This window comes from Apteryx rowi, unplaced genomic scaffold (genome assembly GCF_003343035.1).
Source record: "Apteryx rowi isolate R43461 unplaced genomic scaffold, aptRow1 scaffold_240, whole genome shotgun sequence".
Taxonomy (NCBI): Eukaryota; Metazoa; Chordata; class Aves; order Apterygiformes; family Apterygidae; genus Apteryx; species Apteryx rowi.
In genome coordinates, this window is record NW_020448753.1 from 689,235 (window position 1) to 709,342 (window position 20,108).

The 20,108-nt window shown below is 37.1% G+C and overlaps 1 protein-coding gene across 1 annotated transcript; it reads left to right on the forward strand.

Annotated features, from left to right (window-relative positions):
• The first annotated feature begins 1,999 nt into the window (after nucleotides 1-1,999).
• On the forward strand, nucleotides 2,000-5,280 carry GP9 (glycoprotein IX platelet). The gene is made up of 2 exons (XM_026066423.1): nucleotides 2,000-2,098; nucleotides 3,984-5,280. The coding sequence occupies exon 2, from the start codon at nucleotides 3,991-3,993 to the stop codon at nucleotides 4,615-4,617; it is 627 nt and encodes a 208-aa protein (XP_025922208.1). The 5' UTR covers nucleotides 2,000-2,098; nucleotides 3,984-3,990; the 3' UTR covers nucleotides 4,618-5,280.
• The last annotated feature ends 14,828 nt before the right edge of the window (nucleotides 5,281-20,108 follow it).

The following is a 20,108-nucleotide window of genomic DNA, read 5'->3' on the forward strand; positions in this document are numbered from 1 at the left end:
GGCGGCAAAAAAAATCCATCCAGAGTTTTTAAGCGTAACTGCAGGAAGCAAGGTAATGAGAGAGGTTTTGTTTGGAAAACAAGGATGTTAGAAACACCTCAAAGCTGAGAAGCCTGACAGAGCCTTTTTCATTCAGTAAAAGTTCAGACTGATCCACGCTGTAGAAAATAAGCACCTGCAGAGAACAACAATTTGTTCAAATTGGCTTTTATTAAATCCTCTTAAAAGCTGAATTCTCACTTGGCCTACAAGAAACTAACTATAGCCCTAAAATTATAAATGCAAATACCTAGTGTGTTATGCTCTACTTCTGCCAGATATTCACTGGATACATTTATGCCACTCAGACCTGCAGAAACTAGCCCACAGTCCTCATCAAATTGAATAGATTCAGGGGCTCAACGTAATCAGCTACTTCTGCAGCCATGTGTAGCACAGCAGCTGCAGGAACGTAGGACCACTTATGCAAGAATTATCTATAGATCTATAGCACAGACTTTGAGCATGGAGTCCAGAGGGTTCCAAATATTTTGCATCCTTTTCAATGCAAGAAGATGCAGCATTTGTTTTAACTATATAACAGCAAACTTTTTAGTCTGTGTAGCAGCATTCTTTAAGATATACGTCATAGATTGTGTGATACAGGAAACAAGTACGGGGTAAGACGGACATTTATGAAATTTATGGTCTAGTGATGTGCTTCACTTCCAAAAAAAATACATATGCTGTTAAAAGAGTCAAGAGGAAAAAAAAAATCATAATCTCATCTACAGATCTTTCTATGAGTGTTACCCAAACAACCAACACACACACAAGCACAACCCAAGCATTCTTCACGGAGATGAGCAGATACATGTATGTTATACACTTGTATGATCCTGAATTACTTGCATTCCCTCCAAACGACTGCCTTATGTTTTAAGATGTTACATCACTATTATTCAGCAATCTACATTCTCCAGCAACTTCAGAATGAAAAAATTTGCAGGATCATAGCACTTTTGAGCTACACACAGCTCTCAAGTGACTGGGGAGGCAGGCTATATATGGGCCCAAGGACATCCCCGTCCTCTAGGCTGTGCTAATAAAAGGGAGCTATACTAACGATGAGCGTGAGCCTTGTCCAGCACCCCCTTCTGTCTTTTCTAACTCATTTCTTAGCACCAAACCAAACTAGGACATTACAAAGAAATGATATTCCACAAAATATCAGAAGAACCAAAACAGGAACTGATCCATTGATGCATATGTACGTGCCCTTCTCACCTCCAATGCTGTGCCACGTGTATCTGCCTGCTCGAGTTGTTCGAAGCTCAGGTATTTCTGCACTGCTCTGTATTGATCTATATTGATATACAGATCTCTGATAGCCTCATCTCATAAGATAGGTTCTCCAAATCCCTATTTATCATGGAAACCTTTGTTTCACTTATTCCAGTCTGGCTTAATCTTTCTTGAACATGGGCGACCAGAATTACATACTGCGTTCTGGATAAGCTTTCACTACTATTTCAACACAATGTCATTAATACATCTCAATTCTCTAATGATCTCACCTGACTAATTTATTTTGATGCTAGAGCGTGTTTTAACAAATTTTACTTGTTCAGTGGAAAGGCAGACAAACGCACCTGACTGACTAAAACAAAACAAAGAACTCTATTTTATGGGCTAACTTCAGCTCCCTGGTGGCTTGCTTGGGCTTGCAAGTATCAGTAACTGAAGCTCAGGCTAACTTTTATACCTGTAGACTACAACAGCTGAAGAAGAAATTTGTCAGATTTCAGATGAGTCATTTTAGGGTTTCAAGAAACTGCCAGGCTTAATGGAAAAATATTAGTAATTAAAAAAAAAATCAAAAGCATTTCCTCAAGTTTGCAGAAAACATACAACCCCCCCAAGCACTCTGTGACATGGCACATGTCACCATTTGACATGATGCATCTTCCAGTGGGAATGGTTTCCTATTATGCATAGGAAAAAAATCATCTTCTTTAACCCATTTCCTTACTGAGTCTTTAAAAATCAGCTTCAGTTGCTGTATGTACTCCAACACTTTACCAAGCAGAGGCAAAGGAATCAGAGGGAAAAAATAAGGGTAAGTGTCAGTCAGGCAGCTCAACAGTTCTTCTTTTTTATATCTTTGTCACAGGTCTTATTTCTATTTGATTTGGAATTTCTTAGTGTTTATATATTAAATCACAAGAGATGACCTTTTTAATAGACATTGCTCAGCTTTTTATAGTCAGATGACATAGTCTGTTATTTTAAGATTTGTCTGCTTTAAAAAAAAACTATATTTCTTGAAAAATAGCAGATGAGTGTCTAGATTCAGACCAAAGATACATTATTTGCTAACAAAGTCATAAGAAATGGTTAAGATTAATATTTCAGCTTCTCTATGATGAAGTTTATAACTTTATATAGCACTAACTCCACTTGAAATAAAGGAAAGTAGTATTTAGACTAAAAATCTAAAGCTGTTTAACTTTGAGACGCTAATTATACAATCCTTGTAAATAAATTGAAGAAAATTAACTTGAAGCAAAATCAATCCATTGTGAGTTTTTTCCCAGAATTTTAGTCTTTATTAAAATATATTCTCAGTTTAATTTAAGTTTATAAAAGAAAACACTTTCTTTTTTGAGTTCTAGAAACTCTCCACATTTGAAAACATTATTTTTTAAGGTTTTTTTTCCAAATTCCATTCTACATACGTAACATGTAAACTCTGTACTGCCTTATGTATGTAAAAACCTCTTTTACTCTACATTTGTTGATGTTAATAGGTGTGCTCTATCTGCCTGCCATTTCTCATGCTCTGTCCAGTCTAATTTTAAACCACACTCCCAATGTGCATCTAATGTTTGCCTGCAAACAAAATTATACAATACAGCTTTTTGCCTTCTTCTATTCAAAAGCAAGTTTCTTTAAGTGTTTAGTGATATAAGAACCTGGCACTTTTCACAGCATCTGCTATTCTCCAAGTAGTACCCAGGACAATACACAGTCAGATATTTTTGCCTCAATACTTACTTATTGCAAATGAATTGGAAAAAAATGAAGAAAATACATTTTAATTATGAGATGTATGGAAGTCAAAAAGAGATGGTTTCAAGATACTAACTTCCCCAACCTGAGCAAGGGAATTTATATTTCAAATTCCAGTCTGATCACAAGGCTAGCCATATTTTACTAAATGCAGAGAAGTAGGAAATATAGGAAGGGAATAGATGTTTTTTCAGATGTTTTAAACTGCTAAGATGGAAGTCTAGTGGGAGCCACTCTACAGACCTGGGAGTGACATAGAAAAGGGATGATTACCTGCCAGCCCGAAGCGTGCTTATGTAATCCCTAAAAGACAAGCAGTATCAGAGCACAGATAGGCAAAATTTCCAATTCTTTACTCATTTTCAAATCTTAAACTACTTTCTCAGAGATGCGTGAAGTTACAAGGCAGGAAAAAGAACTGTTTACCACATGAATCTTCCTACTTGCTGCTTAGAATCTTAACATCCCCAGAGAGAAGGATATTTTTAAAAGTTTAGAATTATTCAGTCTTTTAAGCTCAGTTTCAAAGTCTGACTTCAAAACGCAATTTTAACAGTAGCCCTACAAAGATTTAGAAACTGAATCAAAGTTTTTGCCTAAAACTAACCTACTTTTTACCATCATCTCCTGATGACATTGTGTTCCAGAACTTTAGACAATGCTACATTTTGTACAATGATGCAGGAAAAGTAATAAATTAGAGGCAAATGGAATTACTGTGCTTTTTCCCAGTTGCACTTATACTACTTAATTTCAAGAAGAATAGCTCTGTGGGAAATGTAATGGAAGGTAATGACTGTCTCCCCAAAAAATAAGCCTTCCTGGTAATCCTGAGAAAGAAATGGAATACTGTTGTATTCCAATTCTGCATTTAGAAACATGCTAATTAATGAATCATGCTTAACAGATTATTATCCTTATTTTCTGGGTAGCTGAAGCATGAACAAGGCAGAATTCACCACTGCTGCAGGATTTGCCATATTATTGCTGTTCCACATGACCCAAACTGAAGTCTGTCCTCCTTCCTGCAATTGTACATCACTGGGAGAAATGAAGGGTTTGCAGATAGACTGCAGTTCGAGGAAGCTGAAGGAAGTGCCTGCCTTGCCTGTTAACACCAAGAAGCTTTATCTACAGAATAACAGCCTGACCACGGTTCCTCCTGGTGCCTTGGATGGCCTACTCAGCCTGGAGGAGGTGAAAATATTTGACAATCCTTGGAACTGTGACTGTCATATTCTTTATTTAAAACTCTGGTTAGAAGATACCTCTGAATCCTCTCTTGCAAACGTCAGATGTGCGACCCCAGCTCCCGTTAGGATGAAGCCCTTGAGGCAGCTGACTGGGAATGAGCTGGGCATCTGCAAGAGGCTTCTCCCAATCAAAAGTCTTGAGTTCTTTTGGCGAGACCTCATTTTAATTGCTGTGGCAATAACTACACTTATTTTAGTAGCATGGGCTCTGAAATTCTCAAAAAAGCTGGTCTACCAAATAAATGTAAGGCAATATGATTTTAGTGGCCCACTGTTGCAGAGGTATAGCTTCAAAAACCGTAAGTTACAGTGAGCTGTTCACTACCATTAGCTTCACCAGAAACATCAACCTACCCTACCACAAAAAAGCACGTGCACTGGCAACACTAGTTTTAATGGTAAACGTGATACAAACAGATCCCCGGCCACAACATCTGAGTCCCCAGATAGGCAAGTTTGATTTCATTTCATTTCCAAAACCAGCTTGGTGATGCATTGACTGGCAAGTTCCTACTCATATGGAAAATAGCTTCTAAATATTTTTAAATCACTTAATTTAGCATTTTTCCAGTGAATTCTTAGCTCTTCTAGCAAGAAGATTTACATGCCAAACAATCAACACTTTTTAATATATGGATATGAATACTGATTGTACTATTTTAGCAATTCATTTCTCATTCTGAAGCTGTGTAAGCTTGTAACCTGGTGTCCCTACACAGCGTCCTGTGGCCTCAGTAGACCCGGTCTTGTGTGCAAAGTCAACCATCTCTTCAAGATGGAGTTCAACGCCTGAACTTCAGGTTCAGGAGTTCCCTCACAGAAGAACCACTATGATTGTACAGGCTAGCCACTGAATGTATCCCTTAATGAATATGTTTACAGACTGACTGGTAACAAGAATATATCTGGCAAAAGTAATTTTAAATATTGATGAATTTCATAGAGAGTGAACAATAAAAAAGCGTTCTATGTGAAATTAAGAGTGCTTATTGAACAGTCATATTTGCCCAAGTCTTATCTCTTTCACAACTCCACAGACTTCTGATAATCATCCTAAGAAATTCCCAGAGCTTGTCTTCCAGGTTTACCAGTGACATTCAATGCACTTGACTCTATGCAGCAGCATTAAAGAAGGTGTCTTTCTCTCTCCCCTGTCTCCTCCTGTCCCCCAGACTCACAGAAAAATTGTTGTAGTGACTCAGGCTTACCATTTTTTCCCCTAACATGATTATCTGCAATGACTCCAAGTACAACAATTTATGCTGTGACCCTGTCTGATCTGTGAAGCTAGGCTGTATCTCTAGGCTACAGAAGATCTCTGAAGAACTTCTAAGATTAAACTCAACTGCCAACAATAGTTGTAAGACACATCTTGCTCAAAGTTTCTCACAGCTCAAAACCTGAGCTAGGTGTTGGAAGTTATATGCTGAAGACACTAAAGATTGCTTGGCCCTTTTAGGAAGGCCTAGCACCTTCTCACTTGAGTGAGATCCCTTGTTAAAGTACGTAATACCCCTAGCAAAGCCCGTTGTTTAGTCTTCATCTGACAGGTGGTCTTGCAATCACCATGTGCTGTAGTTTCTGTAAGATGATATTCATTCCTAACCACAACACCCAAATCAAAGACAGCAGAAGCTCACAGGGACATTTCAGGTTCCTCCTATCCCTGCCAGATTGCTTTTGTAGTATGAAGTCAAACTGTCAATGCCAACCACAAGTGGCATTTGCAGACAGCTTTAGAAAGATATGTTACTATCCTTCACCATCAGTCCTATCTCTCTCCTGCACTAGCAGTGACAGGCCAGTCTCAGACATCAACACTTTTTATCCTAAATTGGTATCAGTTCGGGATGACTTACTTGCTCCTGTCTGCGGTACAAGGAATGGCCACCAAGTATGGAGAGGCTGCTGAGAGAACCTTTCACGAAGTGTTGGTGGGTACATCTGGGGAAAGGAGATGCACCATAGGTAAAAGAGGGTTACACAGTTTAGTAACAAAGTGCAAAACAGGGCTTTAGACTGAGAAAAGGAAAAGGACAGCCTGAGTCAAATGTTTTCCCTATGTTACAAAATGCTTTAATTAATCATCTAGAAGATAATATGCGCATTCTAATGTTAAAGTCTGCAAATGATGCACACTGGGGAATAACAAGAGAGAAGTCATATGTGCGGAGAGGCGGGTTACCTGGAGTGCCAGACAATCAAATGCAAGCTCATATATGTAGAAACAAAAGATAGGGTTGAGGACTCAGTTCAGAGAAGGAAGAAAATCTAGTAATCATGATCTCCCATATATGACATTGTAGCAAAAGGCTAATAAGATTTTTGCTTGTTAAAATAGGGGATGTCATTTAGGAACAAAAAGATTTATTTAACACAATGTTTAGATGAGCCCTAGTATTTCAGTACTAACATCTACAAATCGAGAAGGATCAGTTGCAGAAGGATCAGAAAAAAACGTATCAACAAATAAAGGATTGGAAAATATATCTTAAAGGAGATTAATCAATTCCTTTTAATAAAGAGGAATTTAAGGAACAGCAAGATCACAGCTTGTATGAATCTACATGAAGAGTAATTTGTTAATGAAAGGATTGGAAGTAGAAATTAAAACATCAGACTAGAAACAGGGCTCAAAATTTAACAGTGAAAATAATTAACCACTGAAACAGCTCATGAAATGTCACAGTGAATCCTACAGTCTAAAATCAACATTGGACATTTTTCAAACTGGCAGGCACCACCTAAAATGACAGTTATTTTAACAGAAGTCCTCCAAATTATACATAATATCTGCCTAAAACATTGAAACAATTCTCACTGCTTTGGTCATCTGCAAATTTCTGATGGGACACACCATGGCAGAAGAGACCACAGTGGCAGTGCATCACAGAGACACCCCTGCAGAGCACTGGCAATGCACCCGTGCAATTCAGCGCATGCTGGCTGAGCCACCCTCCTAAAATCCCTAACAGCAATAACAGGCCACTCATCTTTTTCCAACCGTGTATCATGCTCTTCACCATTAGTACTGCAAGTGCAGCACAGAGTTTGCTTTCTAAAAGGTGGTACATCCCTGCTATAGAAAATAAACTACATAATCTGCAAGAAACTGCATGGCTTAGTAAGGCTATAACATTCTCAGGTGCAGACCAGAGCAAAATTCTGTCTTCCAATTTATGTGTGCATTTCAATCAGCTGAACACAAACAATCAGAATTTGTCTGGCTTTATTAAATGTTATATCTCATGAATAATCTCTGCAGGAGAGAATTACAAAGAAACACATATGAATATAATAGTGTATGCAGTTATGTAATTATAGAATATTTTCTCTGCATTGAGCTTTTAAATTTTTTAAAAGGCAACCACCATTTTGTATTAATGCAAAACATTAAAGAAATGCACTCTGCAGTCTCTCACAGAGAGTTTCCTAAATGATTTTTCTTGTTTCCCCAATATAAAACAAATCATTAACACTAAAAGCATATCACTCTCTTTTGTGCCTATAAAGCTATATATGTATTTTTGCACTAGTCATAAAAACAGGCCATGAAACCCAATGAACTGAACGGATGTAGCCTATGAACCTATGGCAAAATAACATTTAATATGCAGGTGAGGTGAATGAAGTTATAACTATGCACTGGAATGTAATCAACTTGAAAGTTTGCTAATGTAGATAAAATAGTAAACTGCTTTACTGTACAGCTTTATTTGTACAAACATACATAAATGAGCAGTTAACAAATATTTCTGCTTACACCAACCAACACACTAAATAAGCTGCACAGTATATAGAAAAAATAGTATTTGATGGAGCATCAACAGGCTTCTTCAGGAAGACCTGTTTTCTGACCGCTTTGTCCAAGCATAAGAGGAAAGAAGAGGGAATCTCTTCCAGGGCAGTATGTCACATTCCACTAAAACAGCAGAGTGTTTACCACTTCTGAGCCATTTGGCTTTTATCTGAAGAAACTCTGAAAACTGGAAAGCTGGAACTGTTAATTAAAGCCTCAAGAGCAACGTTCAAATACTTATCTAGTAAGGCCACTATGTCCTGCTTAAGTCACATACGCCAAACTGCATAAATAATACTACAGTTGCTAACATCTCTTGTCACAACATGCAAAGACAAGAAAATATGTCAGCTATTTAAATTAAACATGCGAACAGTGTTCCCAGAGGAGTTTGTAAAGATCCCAGAAAGCATCATCATTTTCTAAGTCACCATCTCATGCCTGCAAGAATGAAAAATAGTGAATACATCTGTTTTCACATGCCCCTAGAACTTATGGTAAACAATGTATTTTAAAAAAGGGGGATGTGCTCTCTAGAAACATAAGTACAACTGCCGGGACTAATTGAAATTAAAAAGATTTGAGTTTTGGTTTTATATTTAGCAAGACAAGTAGTCACACTCAGCATAATTGAGCATGAATTAAAAATATTGATCAAATGAAGTATTTTAAAACAGTTCTTCACTATAATAAGCAAAGAATAGGATTGTGTAAACTGCAGTCCAATTAACATGGAAAATATTTGCGGACTTCATTTATTAGACAGAATAGCAGGTGAATCACCTTTTTGCTTGAAATGCTTAAGATTTTCTTAACACTGAAGTACAAGGGTAATTCAGTGTGAACAACTTTTGTTTACCTTAAGTAGGAGACCTACATTTGGTCTTATTACAGATTCATTGTTTGAATCCATGCATCATGTTGCTTATTTTTGCATTTGACACTAATAAACATACAGCATTGCTTGGAAAATAGCTACCAACATTTACACAAATAAACAAAAAGGAAGGCTTAGAAACCAGGCACTTTGTTCTGACCTCACGATTCCCTCCCACACCAAAACAACTTCAAATGCTACCGAAAACAGTGGGAGACTTCCTGTTTTTGAAACCTATAATACCCATCCACAGCTGAAACATGTATAAATTCTCTCCTCAGCTGTTCTTGCCACATTTGATTTCCAAGTTTGACCAGTTCCCCCAAACTTGATGCCACAAACACAGTTTTGGATCCATAATAATCATTTGGACCAGTATAGGTTTCAATCTCCTATTAATATCATAAACCAAATGGGAAAAAAATCCTTAGAACAAGATGAGAACTCCCCCTAAAACAAATTTAATATATTTAACTGTCTAGCGCCTGAAATTTGAGTGTAATAAACGGTGGCTACAAACATATAGGACCCTTATGATAGAGCACACAATGCAGGAGCTCAGCCTGAAACAGAGGGGTGTCCATCAGCAGTTCTGCTAAATAAGACTTCTGTTATCTATGTACAGCAGGCTGCTTAGGTGTCCTCACAAAAGCATGAGAGCATCATATGGCCCTCCTTGATCTTGAAAGAGAAATGAATTTATACCCCTATACATTAGGGTATACATGTGCAATTGAAATAATATGAACATTGGATTCTGGGAGAAACAAGATATTGCTCATACTACAAAATAGGTAAGTAGCATTCTGGCGTTAGCTTAGACGTCCATAAATAACCACATACAGAGCAAAGTACACGAAAATCAGTACCTGACAAATATTTCTGTCTATTACACAGCACAACTTTCCAGTGACCTGCTCAACTTCCACAAACCAGTATTAGGAGCCTTCTCAAACCCATGGCATGTCCACTACAGTGATGATGCAAAAGTAAATAAAAAAGAAGGAAAGAATGAGACAGAAGAAAAATTAATGAGAACTCATGAAATATGAAAATAGTGGGGAAAAAAGAACCCTGAACAATTTAGAATCACAGCACAGTCTGCAGGAAGAGTAAGATGATGTTGTTTTTTAATTAAATAAGCATGTTCAATAAGTGTTCTGTGCAAACATATTTTACATCTTGCACAACAGCACAGATAGGGCAAAAGGCACAGCTCTCACTGCCTAATTTAGTGAGAAGTTAGCTGAGTGCATTCAAACTTAGATACTGAAACGGTGCATTAAAGAATTCAAGTTTATTAATATTCTCAAAGGCCTGATGACAGTTTATTTTTCAGTTTTACAACTCCACAAGAGTTAAAAACGCCACTGTGTTTATTTTTTACGTGACAGTAGAAGCAAAAGAGCTATCTGGAATAGAAGTTACCCGTCATGATTTAAAAGATTATTACTCTCAGGCTTATGATAATTAATTTTTTTCCCCAGATAACAATTTGTGAATTATAACATCAAAACCATAAGCACTGTTCCTGGTAAACAAATAAATACAAATAATATGCATTTTCACCTGAGAATCTCAAAGCACTTAGGATCATCTGAGACTTTTGATGCCAATACATAAATATTAGTTCTGTTTTACACACAGGAAAATTGAGATACATACAAGTTACAAACTTGTATTTGTTCCTATTCAATAATGTAAATGGTAACTGAGATGTCCTCAGCAGACCTAAAAAAATAAAAAAATCTTTAAGTGATCTTTGGAAGGTCACACGTATGTGTGACACAGATCCTAGAAGTCCCGACTTTCAGGCCTTGCGAGATCTCCATACAATAATAATGTCTCCTGCCCTAAAAATATTCACTGTTGGCGCAGTTCAGCAAGAGCAAAGAGCTTTCACCACTTGGCATCATTAGGCCCTTAACACTGTGTAGGGATCCTAAAATGTTAAGTTACAGAAACATCTAAACATTAAAAAGAAAAACAAATGATATTTTTAAAGTGAACTGACAAAATTATTCATGTGCAAATACTCACCGTAATCTCTGAATCCTCACTGATTCTCAATTTTACCTCTTCAAAATGCTTATCTGTCCACAGTTACTCTTGATTTATTTCTAGATACTTTCTATGCAAATTCCTGCCCCTTTCATTGCACGTGCTTTTCTTTGAATACTAAGTCACCATGGTGGACTGTAGCTTTAAAGACTTATAAATTCTTCCTCCTACACCTAATACAAGCCAAGAACCCTACCTACAGCACACTCAACTGAAAACAGTACCTGCAGGAATATCTGACAACCTCTGAATCCTGAAAAAGATCATTTTACCTAGGAACCCATGGCACTGTGACTGGAAAATTCTCTATTTGAAAATCTAGCTGGAAGGCCAAGCAGCAGGTATGGTTACTGATGAAGTTATTTGCTTTGCTCCATCCCTGCTCCAGAAGAAATCTCTCTTTCTCAGCTAATCAGAAATGAACTTACTCTTTGCTCTAGTCACGGGAGTCATTGTTCTGACTTCTTGTTCAGGGGTGCATTCCCATTCATCAGTATTTTGCTGTTTTTTACTGATCTGTTGTGTCATAACTATAAAAATGTGTTAATAAAAAACAGATGTTCATAGCAATAGCATAGAGTTTCCTTTCTCCTTCAATTTCTAATCAGCTTAACAAAAAAAAAAAAAAAAAGTCACAGCTCAAAGCAATGTTCCAAACACTTGCTGAAATACTTGGCGGAAAAGCTCAAAAAGTCTTCAAAAAGTCTTTTTAAAAGTCTTTAAAAAAACAAACAGACAAAAATAATCATTAAGAAACAAAGATTGAAAATCACAGCTGAGAGCAGAATTTGCAGGAATTTAAACTTGAACTACAGTGTGCGCACTAACCAAAACTCAGCAGATAGGAATTTGGGACCTAATCTTGAAAGCCTTGACTAACCCCAAAGAAGTCATGGACAAGTCATGTCTCCCACTGACATAAGCAGAGCCAAGATGTCACTTCACTTCCAGTTCTCACTGCCTGGCTCAACTTTAATGATACTATAATAAGGGCTTCTAAATTTTGGACTTGTGTATCTAGTGCACATACCATAAGAACTGTATTTCACCACTTTTAGAGAACGCCAGATTAACCAATATTTTCAACAGCATTTCTTGTTATGGAACATACCCTCCCAAACTCCCATTCTTCAGTTACACATCTGTCTGCTTGGAACATAAAGTCTTTGGACTGTTATCTTCACATGTGGTATGTATTCTACAAAACAGAATTTATGTTGAGTCTATCAGCCTAAAGTAATATAATTTAGTATTAGAGAGCTGAAAAACTGTTCACAGTAAGTCACCAAGATATAATAAGGGTAAGGAGTAGCAGGAATCATTGTTCATAACATGGTCCCATCACATGGCATGGACCATGCAGGATGTGGCTGTATTGACAGGTATACTTAAACCACTCTCCTGCGTAATACTAGCCCTTAAGATTGCTTCTAGTCAATTCTGAAGAAACCAAACTTTATGCTGGTGTGCTCTCTAATGGATGAATTTTTTCATCTTCTCTTTTGCATTTACTGTTTATTATCACAAAGGGCATCATCAAAAGAATGAGTCACAAATAGTCTTTGGCAGAGCAGATTATTATCCTTCAGTGCCTGCCCCTACATTCACTCCAGAAAGGAGAAACCTGTTTTCATTAGGTATGTCATTAAGCTGTTTGCAGTTATTTTGGTAAAGCTAAACAAGAAAGTCAGTCTCCATTGCAGCCTTATTTTAAGTTCTCTACTGTTTCAAAATAGGGCAAAAAAAAGTATATCAGTGGAAAACTAATGAGCTTTAGAATAAAATTTGGTTACTGCATTACATGTGTTTTGGCTAAAGATGCTCATTTCAGGTTCCAGAAATTGAATAAAACAACTTTTCTAATTATGTCATTGTTAGGTGAGACAATTTTTTCATTTTAAACTTAAGTCAAAATGTATCCAGTTCTTTTATTTTCCATTTTAATTTATTTTAACATTGTTGAGCATAAAATTTAATTGCAGGCTACTAGATTATCCATTGACACCATTCCTTTCTTGAACAGCCTTTGCTGTTGCTCATGGATTTGCATGATTCCTATTCACAACAATAAGCCACCAAGGAGCAAGGTCTTAGAGTACATAGATCTGTTATGTAATAGACTGCAATCTTTTTATCCTTATGAGCTCATGACTTTGATATAATTATATTCACAGGTGATGAATATCTTTATGAGTGAATGAATAGGAAATAAATGTTGCTGTTTCATATAAAAATAATGTGATGATTTTATTCCATCACATTACAGGTTAGTTCTTTCACAAAACCCAGAACCACCCCTCTGCCTTATGGCACTGACAGGCCACCAGATGGAGTGAAGGAAAAGACAATCCTTCCAGTAACAGATAGGATAAATATTTTACAGCCATGTTGTGAAGTAGCGCATTATCCTTTTGTTGTTGTCATTGTCGTTGTTGAAGAGAGAACTACAATGTCCAAGTCTATCATATTAGGCCTCTTAAAATCTCAGCTGGCTTTACTGCATTAATAATTAGTACTTTATAGTCACATGAATCTAAATGACTGAGAAATGAAGATATCACTCATTAATTGAAGTGATCCTAAAAGCCCAATTAAATTACACCAGAGATAAATTCACTCTGAAGTGTTTGCAGTTTCATTTGGATTATGTTGCGAACCTTCACACTAGGCTTACACATACATCATGGAACACTATTCTCCATCATGCTTAAGGCCACAATATTATTAATGGAAGGTAATTATTTTGATGAATGTGCTAACAGTCAGCTTTGGAGCTACATAATGTAAAATAAACAGAAAAAAGCTCATTTTCTAAAAACTACCAGGTCTCGTGCCTTTCAGCCTACTCTGATTGAGCAAGAGTCCTGTCAAATACAACCGCCTCTCTGCATTAATGGAGTCAAACTGCGATATGATTATGCAGTTAATCAGACTTGGCAGTTTTGCTTTGCATCACTAAAGCTCTTGCTGTGAATACAGCCGCTTGGGATCTGCCTTCAGAAGCTGGCTAGAAATACTCTTTTCTTCAGCAGACATAGACTAATATCTAAGAATTAAAGCACTTTTTTTCCTAATCTCCAAGACTCCAAACAACAGGGAAGAAAACCCTCTGAAAGAACACCACAAAAAGAAAACAGAAGTGCAGCTTTCACTTGGGCAGCAGCAGCCCAATCGTATTACTAGAGCTCCTCGGAATAAGCCACAGTGACACCGCAGTAATCTCGGGAGGAGCCACACAGGGGACAGGTCACCCTGGAGGTAAAGGCTGGAGTTGCTAAGCAGGAAAGCACAAGGAGAAAACAGTGATATTTTCTGAATGGACAATTGAGGATGTGTCTTCATATTTTCTAGGACAAATACACACCTTTCTCCTGCACTCCCAGGTGGCTGGATAACGCCCAGCGGCATAGCTACAAGTAGGCTACGCTGAGAAAGGCTTACCACTTTGGGCTCAGCACCACGCAAGTGCAGCTACACGGCCACTAGAACGGAGCCAGCTCGTGTCTTTCTGGCTTGGCATGAGCGCCTGCTTGCAGGAGAGAAGAGCAAGTGCAAGTCTGCTTGAAACTGTGATGCAAGTTATTTTAAAACTGAAGTGATGCTTATTTACAGTAATATTACACATTTACCATAAAATACATTATTTATGCTGTGGATTAACTGAATTTGCTCAGTCATTTTTCCCTTTTCTCAGGATGCTGGTATTTTGAGATTACAAATTTCTCAGGTGTTTTAAATCCTAATTTCTGCAGCTGAAACAAGTGGGATCTAAAGGTACACAGCAGCTCTGAAACTCAACCATCCCATTTCCCACAAGGCAAGGAGGAAGCAATCTGAACACAATTTTCTTCCCATACTAATGCACATGCTTTGAGTAGCAGTCCATTGCTTCCCGAGAGTTCTGGAATAGCTGCATGAAATGGATAGACAACATTTTACTGCTCTGAGGGGCTTCCCCGAACAGGAGGTCATTGTTAGAAATAGTTTTGGATTTGCAGTAATATCTCACATGCATATCTAACCTGAGAGGATTTTGACTGTCCTAAGGCTTGTTTGGCAACCTATATAAAATCAGTTGCTACTAACATCATACTAAAGACCAAGTACAGTCTTGTTCTTGGTAACAAAATACATACACTGCAAAGTCAATAAGCTTGTACTGTATTTGCCATTTTACCAAGCAGTTATGCATGAAAGGATCCCAATTTAGTGTCCAGGCCTGATTCAAAAGTAGTGTTTAAGTATACAGAAAATGGGTAATACTAAATAAAATATTTTTTCTGTTAGGTTAAAAGACAGCTGTCACACAATGATGGTAATTTTCCACCTTTAGCTGCACAACTACTGATTGCACTGACCAGATGTGGAATGGCATTCATAGCCGCTAGAGTAGCTGATGAGGAATAAAGATTCAAATAGCAAGAGTCTAAGAATAAGCAGACCCTAACAGGACTAGTAATAAACCAGAGATACCTTTCATTACTGAACTAATAAACATACATGGTAAGAATTAAATACTAATTGAACATATAAACATCTACATGTATAGATTGGAGAGTGAGACAACCTTGTTAACTGGTCTAAGATATTTTACTTGTATTCCTTAAGGTAAATCAATTAACCAACACAAACACATTCTAGTACTGGTTTTATGTGTAAATAAATGCTCCAGTTTGGGAAATATTATCACAGAATTTGAAGCTTCACAAAACTGCTCTTTTTCTCAGACTCTTAAAGCCCACATACTTACATGTTACAATTTATATTTGAATTATATAATGTTATTACTTTGGCAATTATAATGGTCACAAATATCAATTCCTCACAGGAGAGTAATGATTACAGGTGAAGTGTCACGTATTTAATAACATACAGGATCAAAATATATTTTTGTTTTTCAAAGTCTGATAACATTTCAGATCGTAGACTCGGTGTTTGCTCATGATAAGCAACAGATTTTCACATGCCTCGAGACTTTGCAAGCCTGGCTGGCAGCAAGGACACAGTTATGCTTGGAAGCATCAGGAAACACAGGTTTGATTTTACACTCGTTAATGTGAGACTTACCACTACATTTAATAAACATTGGACAGGGTCCATGATGTTCAGACAAGAAAAAAGTCATTACAACTAGAGAGAGCTAAATGAAATCTCAATGAAAATTTCTTGCTGTTACCTCAGATTCACAATACAATCAAATAATTCAAGTGTTGGATGATGAAAGATGCTTCTCATATTTTCCAAGTATATTTTTCTCTGACACTAGTATCCACAAAAAGTGATTTTGGGGACCATGATATAAGAAGACTGCTCTGGACTTTCTGTGAATGCACCTTCTCACAGAGGATGTTTGTTTTTTTGTCATATTCCTTTCATTTTCTGAAATAAGATTGAATTTTCAAGATAAAATAGACCAATTTTGAAGTGATCTGGTTTAAAAAGAGATCAATTTTTTATGTAACTATTACATTATTGAATATTATGGATTTGAGGGAAAATGAATTATATATTATTCATTTTAAATAAACAAAAGCCACATACTATTACTCATATTAGTATCATTCATTAAATACCTTTTCAAAAACCACAATATAACATAAATGTTATTGAAAATTCATTAAGAGTCTGATTTCACTTGCCAAATATTGATACCATAACTGGGTCTGCAATGACCCATATATAGCACTAAACTTCCAATTTTTTAAATAGACATCAGTGACTATATTGAAAAATTAAGAAGACCTATCTAATGATTACTTTAATAGTACTAAGTTTATCGCATTGCTTTCTCTCTTCAAAACACTACACAAAAAGCTCAGGTAAATATTTTCCTATTACATTAGTTCCAATTAAATTCAGATTACACTCAGCAATGGGTATGTGAGAACAAACTACTTCAGCTGCATAACGGCCACACAGTTGTTTATGCGGAGCTCTTTCCTGGGGCACTCTGTTCCCTGCTGTACCCTCGCAGAACGCCTTCCCCAATGGCACATTCCCAGCGACTCCAAATGATTGCCCCTAGGCAGCAGGAATAACACCACTTTCGCAGGCACATGGTTACTGTCTGGGATGGCAAGTTCATTTTAGGCAAAATGAATCTAACGTATCAGGAATTTTCATTCAAATTTCATATAGCTTAGTTATGACTTTTTTCTTGTCTCAATATTCTGTATCTGGACTTATAGTTATTAAAGCTGAATTGCTCTCTTTTACCCAGATAAAATCTCTGGGAAAAGTGGATGGAGACCTATCCCATCTTCTCTCTATGAAAAGTTTTAAGAGACAGGGCTAAGGAGAATCCAGAGCACTCATATTTGTCTAGGAAAAAAAACAACAAGCAAAGCCCGTTCTTACATGGCCTTGGCATAAAGGGAAGGAAGTCTCAGCAGGGATGGATTTCAGGCTCTCTTTTCCTCTTTCAATTTTTTCTTGTCTCCTCTTTAGGGGCCAGGAGGTTTTTTGCCTCTGATACTAATAATTTAATTTCTGGCTAGGGTTTACATTCTACCTCTTGTGGCCACAGAGGAGTTTGGAATCTCCCACTGGCACATCTGTATAAGATCTATCTTGCCACCCATTTTATATCAGCAGTAGTAGGAAGTAGTTGAAGAATGGGGCAACCACCACCCCATCAGCAGTTGTCTTCTTTGAATGACGATGGAGCGTTTCAAAACAAGCATGTTTGCCTTCCCTGAGACTGCAAGGCACCTGCAAAACTGATAACTTAATTTTCAGATACACTTATAAAAAAGTGAATTATTAGAAAGATTAAAACCAAAATAGTAGCAATTACAACCTGAAGGAAAGGGTAACTGCAGTCCCCAAAAGACCACAAACTGTGGGTAATTGAACTCTAGAGACCCTAACGTGTTTCCTTTAACTTTAGTAACAGCTTTGCCAGACAAAGACAGCTCTGAAATTGGATCAACATTGTCACCTAGTGGTTGCTGAAAGCTTTCATGGGGAAAAACTTGAAGCTTGTCACCTTTTCAGACCAAGAGCTCAGTAATGGGATATGATAGACTGATTTGCCAAATAAGCAATTACTGTTATTTTTTTCCAGATTCTTAATACAGGTTTTCTGTCATGAAATGTGTCAGATGTTGCAAGATGCAAGTAGTTTTCTCTTGACAGAAACTTAAAGCTACTATACTTTTGGACATTGGGCATTATAGTCTCCATTTATTTTCCTGTCTCTGATTACTTATTTTTAGACCTGCCTTAAATTTTCTGCTACTACAACTGTAAAAGATGTGGCTCAATCTTCAAATTAAATCGTTACATAACAGTTTTTTCTTCTGTTCTCCTAACATCTTTAAGGACTTTACTGCAAATAAAGATGCCGCTAATCATTTAGGTGCCGTAACTCCATCCTATCAAAGTACAATAAAATAAAGAAGAACGTTTTCATGAATTAAATAACTAAAAATAATGGAATCAAAGCCAATAGCACTGTGTGTTTCTTTCCTGTCATTCCTCCCCCGTTCCTTAAAATCTGAGACAGATCTTACCAAGACTGATTGCTTCTAAAACAGGAATAAGAAAAAAAAAAAGAAAAAGAAAGAAAACTAGTTAAAAATCTCTGGCAATCTATCAGCTATCTTCAATAAAGAAATGTTTTTAGATATATTTCAAGTTTAGAGATGATGACATCATTGTATTTTGCATAAAGATACACAATACGATTTCTCTTGAGCAGTTTCTTAGAGTAGATAGAAACAAGTTTGGGATTTCTTTTTCTTATATAAATCAACATTAACATTCTTAACATTCTTTACTTAAGTAGCTAGCTAACTTCAGCTCAATGCATTTTCCAGAAACACACAAGGAAAATGCTATCTGTATAGGGATGATGATAACGATATATTCATGTTACAGATGGCAATTTCACATTTACAACAACTTTCAGCCCAAGAACTCAGAGCTTCATCAAGGTCCTGACCGAGTGCATGCTGCTGTAGAAGCTAGGCCAAGACACACCGATTCTAAGACCCCAATCTTGCCTTCTGCACAATATAAGCAAATCCTTATGGCCAAATTGAGTCCCACTAGTCTAACGGGATGGGCTCTGCCTAAGAGGCAAAGAGAATCAGTGAGAATCCAACTGTAGGATCTGAGGCAAACCAACATGGCAAACCTGGAGAACAGAAACTAGAGCTTACTCTCCATTTTCCTGCTTTTTTCAAAATAGTTAGTTTATTTATTTGTTAGTCTTCTGGGTGAAGAAGGAAAACACCACAGCTTACTTGCATAAGTGAATTGTAGGCTAGTTTGGGAAATTCTGGTTTCAAAGTATTTTCTTTAAGTGGCATGATTTTTCTAAGGAGTTTAACTATGGTTTTAGGAGTGTGGACTGGTTCATATGGCAACAGCAGCAGTGAGAGTGCTGCGGTCCTGGAAGTGCCCCTTTTCTTGAAGCTGTTGCATTGCTCCATCTCCCTTATCCCTTGTGAAGGATACAACCCCTGTGCAAGTGTGACATTATTTTGTTTTCACTTTCTTCAGAGCTTTTTTCATTTTCATTTGGTTTGTTTTTTCACTACTCATTTATGGACTGCAAATATGCCCTCACAAGATGGATACAGGTAAAAAATTGGGATTTTTTTCTGGTTACCAAATTAAAACAGAAACTATTTTTGCAGCACTCCTTCACATGAACAAATGGACCTCAAATAAATATTTTAATAGTTTCTTAGATATTTAAAATAAAATATCTTGAAAAAAATAAATGCAAACATCTAGGAACCAATCCCTTTCAGAGCATTTGCTACTCTTCGTCATATCATAATGAAGGACTGAACACATCTCACATTCACATTCTATGTTTTGCACACTCACACATAGTCCACTTCGATACAGGCTCTCTGGGAAGGACAGGTCAGGAAGGTGAGAAGGGGGAGTTGCCGTTATATGAGAAGGCAGTGGGAATGCATGGGGGTCTGCCTGGGGACAGGTGAGGGGCCAGCTGAGAGCTGATGGGTCAGGGTTAGCAGGCGGACCAACATGGGTGACTCTGTAGTGGGTGTCTGCTACAGACTGCCTTCTCAGGAAGAAGAAACAGATG